Source organism: Odontomachus brunneus, unplaced genomic scaffold (genome assembly GCF_010583005.1).
Source record: "Odontomachus brunneus isolate Ranch 3 - 2012 unplaced genomic scaffold, Obru_v1 Obru_scaffold_297, whole genome shotgun sequence".
NCBI lineage: Eukaryota > Metazoa > Arthropoda > Insecta > Hymenoptera > Formicidae > Odontomachus > Odontomachus brunneus.
Genome location: NW_022639747.1, coordinates 71943 through 74820, shown reverse-complemented (window position 1 = coordinate 74820; position 2878 = coordinate 71943). Strand labels below are relative to the sequence as shown.

Genomic DNA, 2878 nt, shown 5'->3' with positions numbered 1-2878 from the left:
CATCCCAACAACCTCAACCGAGACAAAGGTATGCAAGTAAACTCTATTTGGCATACTGCCCTCCCGGTTTTTTAATTGACCAGCTGATCAATTAAAATACGCTGATTGGCTGGATTCAAGCCTCGTCCCCTACTCCCTAAACACCATCTACCCAAAGGGGGGGGAGGGGGGCATATAAGGACTACCTTTACCCAAGGGAGCTCAGTATCAGAGTTCTCAGCCCTGATGATGCAAACTGCAATGTTTGCGAAACGTCGGCATATTGCTAATTCAAGACACGGCTCCATTCCAGAAGCTATATCAATACTTTACGAGATATTTTGAATTTTTTCATATTGCAACTTGAAAAGTACTCAATGAAGAAACATTTCATTAGAATGTTTTGGAAAGCTCTCGAGGTCAGCTACAAGAATATGTAATAAAAAATAGGGGATGCCGTTTAAAAAAATTGAGGTGACTTTCATGTGACTTTCAAATAATTCTTCAAGGTCAAAGCAATGGTACCATCTTATGGTCCTATCGAAATCAAACAACTTTTGTCTGAAAAATTTTTCTCTCCCGTGCTTAGTTTTCGACATATTCAACTGGATAGATTAAAATGGTCCACCCTGTATATATATTTATACAGAGTGTCTGGTAACTGATCGAGCAATCACCGTATGCGGGTAGAGCGAGTCAAAATAATCATAAAAGTTATATACCATTTTGAAATTTTTTCAATATTTATTCCGTAATTAATTAAAATGTATAAACGAATGAGCTCACGAGAAGCGGTAGGACAGGCTTTGTGTGTAAAAGAAATGGCTTACCTCTTAGCAATGATGAGTAAACAGGTGATTTCGAGGCGGTGTAACAAGCGACACGTATACGTTACTCCGCCTCGAAATCAGTTGCTGATCAGTTGCTGAAACATTATTTTTAAATCCATAATTTATAATTGGCCATTGTTCACTAATTATTGTATGTTTTTGTTAAATAAAATCTATTTTCTTTTTTAGGCATTCATCATAGCTTTCACTTCAAACTTCATACCAAGGCTAGTTTATCGTATAACGGTTTCTGATAATTACTCCTTAGAAGGTTTTCTGGAGCATTCTTTATCGAAATTCAACACTAGTGATTTGAAAAATGGCACACAACCAATGCCTTCGCTGGATCAATTTTCCGTCGATATTTGCCGCTATTCGGATTACAGAGAGCCACCAAACTCACCAAATAAATATGATTATACTATCATGTTTTGGCATGTGCTAGCTGCTAGACTAGCTTTCATCGTCGTTTTTGAGGTACGTTTCTTTAATTTAAATACACACTTTAATTTATACACACTATGCTTGTTATCTATATTCAACATCCGATATTTATTACATTATTTATTACATTAGCTGTAAAATAATAAATAATAATATTATACACCCACACGACTTTCTCCGATGATTTTATCGCAGTCTTTTATATGCAGAATGACAAGAGGAATTAATTAAAAAAAATAATAATTTGTCATTCTACTTAAAAATTAAAGTTATTATTGAAAAATTAAAGTTGAGGTTTTCCAGAATTATTGTAAGGTCAAATGAATATTATTACCCGTCCTTCTCCGCGAAATCCTACAACTTTTGTCTGAAATTTTTGTCTTTTGTTTTCTTTTAAAACTTCTATATTATATAATAGTTTTCATGTCGAGATAACGAGTTATTTATCAGATTCTATTTCCTTATGCGTTTCTTTGTAAAATATGATGCATTAATATAAATAAGGACAGTGATCACGAGACGGTAAGACTTGTACTATGGATCATTTTTATAATCAACTGGCACACTTTATGATTAATGATAATTATCAGAAATGTTGCAGTAATAATCCTTCTCATTGAATTGTTTATAGAAATAAGAGTGAATAAATCGTAATAGCATAGATAGCACAATATGTTCCAAGGACTCCCTGAAATATGCTTACGACGTCCTGGGCACTTTTCAGGCGTTTAGAATACTTCTAATATGACTGGGATATTTTGTGTTATTTAAGAGTTCATCAATTTCGAATAGCAAGATACTTTCATATTATTATCTTTATTAAAAATATATTAGGTGTACAACTTTGCGCCGTTTTTTTCCGAAATTCGAGGTTTTATTGTAAAAAACTGGTTATACATTTATGATTCAAAGTATTGTCCATCGCTGGCCATTACTTTCTCCCATCTTTCGGGCAGCGTACGAATCCCGCGTCGAAAAAACTGGTCATCTTTTGAGGCGATCCACGAATCGACCCAATTTTTTACTTCTTCATACGACCGGAAGTGCTGGTCAGCCAGGCCGTGTGCCATTGATCGAAACAAGTGATAGTCAGAGGGAGCAACGTCTGGAGAATACGGCGGGTGCGGTCGAGCATTGTCATGCTGCAAAATCACTTTATCGTGTCTCTCGTTGTATTGCGGCCGTTTGTTTTTCAATGCTTGACTCAAACGCATTAATTGCGTTCAATACCGATCGCCTGTGATTGTTTCAGTCAGTTTTAACAGCTCATAATACACTACGCCGAGCTGGTCCCACCAAATATAGAGCATGACTTTGAAACCGTGAATATTCGGTTTGGCCGTCGACGTGAAAGCATGGTTGGGAACTCCCGATGATTTTCTGCGCTTGGGGTTATCGTAATGAACCCATTTTTCGTCCCCAGTCACAATGCGATGCAGAAATCCCTTCCGTCTTTGCCTTTCAAGCAGCTGTTCACAAGCAAAACGCCGTTCAACATCTCTCGGCTTCAATTCGTACGGCACCCAATTTCCTTGCTTCTGCATCATTCCCATGGCTTCGAGGCGTTTTGAAATGGCTTGTTGAGTCACTCCCAATGATCGTGCCAATTTTTCATGATTTTGACC

The 2878-nt window shown here is 36.9% G+C and overlaps 1 protein-coding gene across 2 annotated transcripts in view; it reads left to right on the top strand.

Annotated features, from left to right (window-relative positions):
• Positions 1 to 2878, top strand: part of LOC116853261 (anoctamin-1) — a 160758-nt gene that overhangs the window by 111694 nt on the left and 46186 nt on the right. For both annotated transcript variants that reach the window (XM_032834243.1, XM_032834242.1), the window contains one exon: positions 999 to 1286. In XM_032834243.1, the coding sequence (XP_032690134.1) occupies positions 999 to 1286 (288 nt within the window). The remainder of the gene's footprint in view (positions 1 to 998; positions 1287 to 2878) is intronic.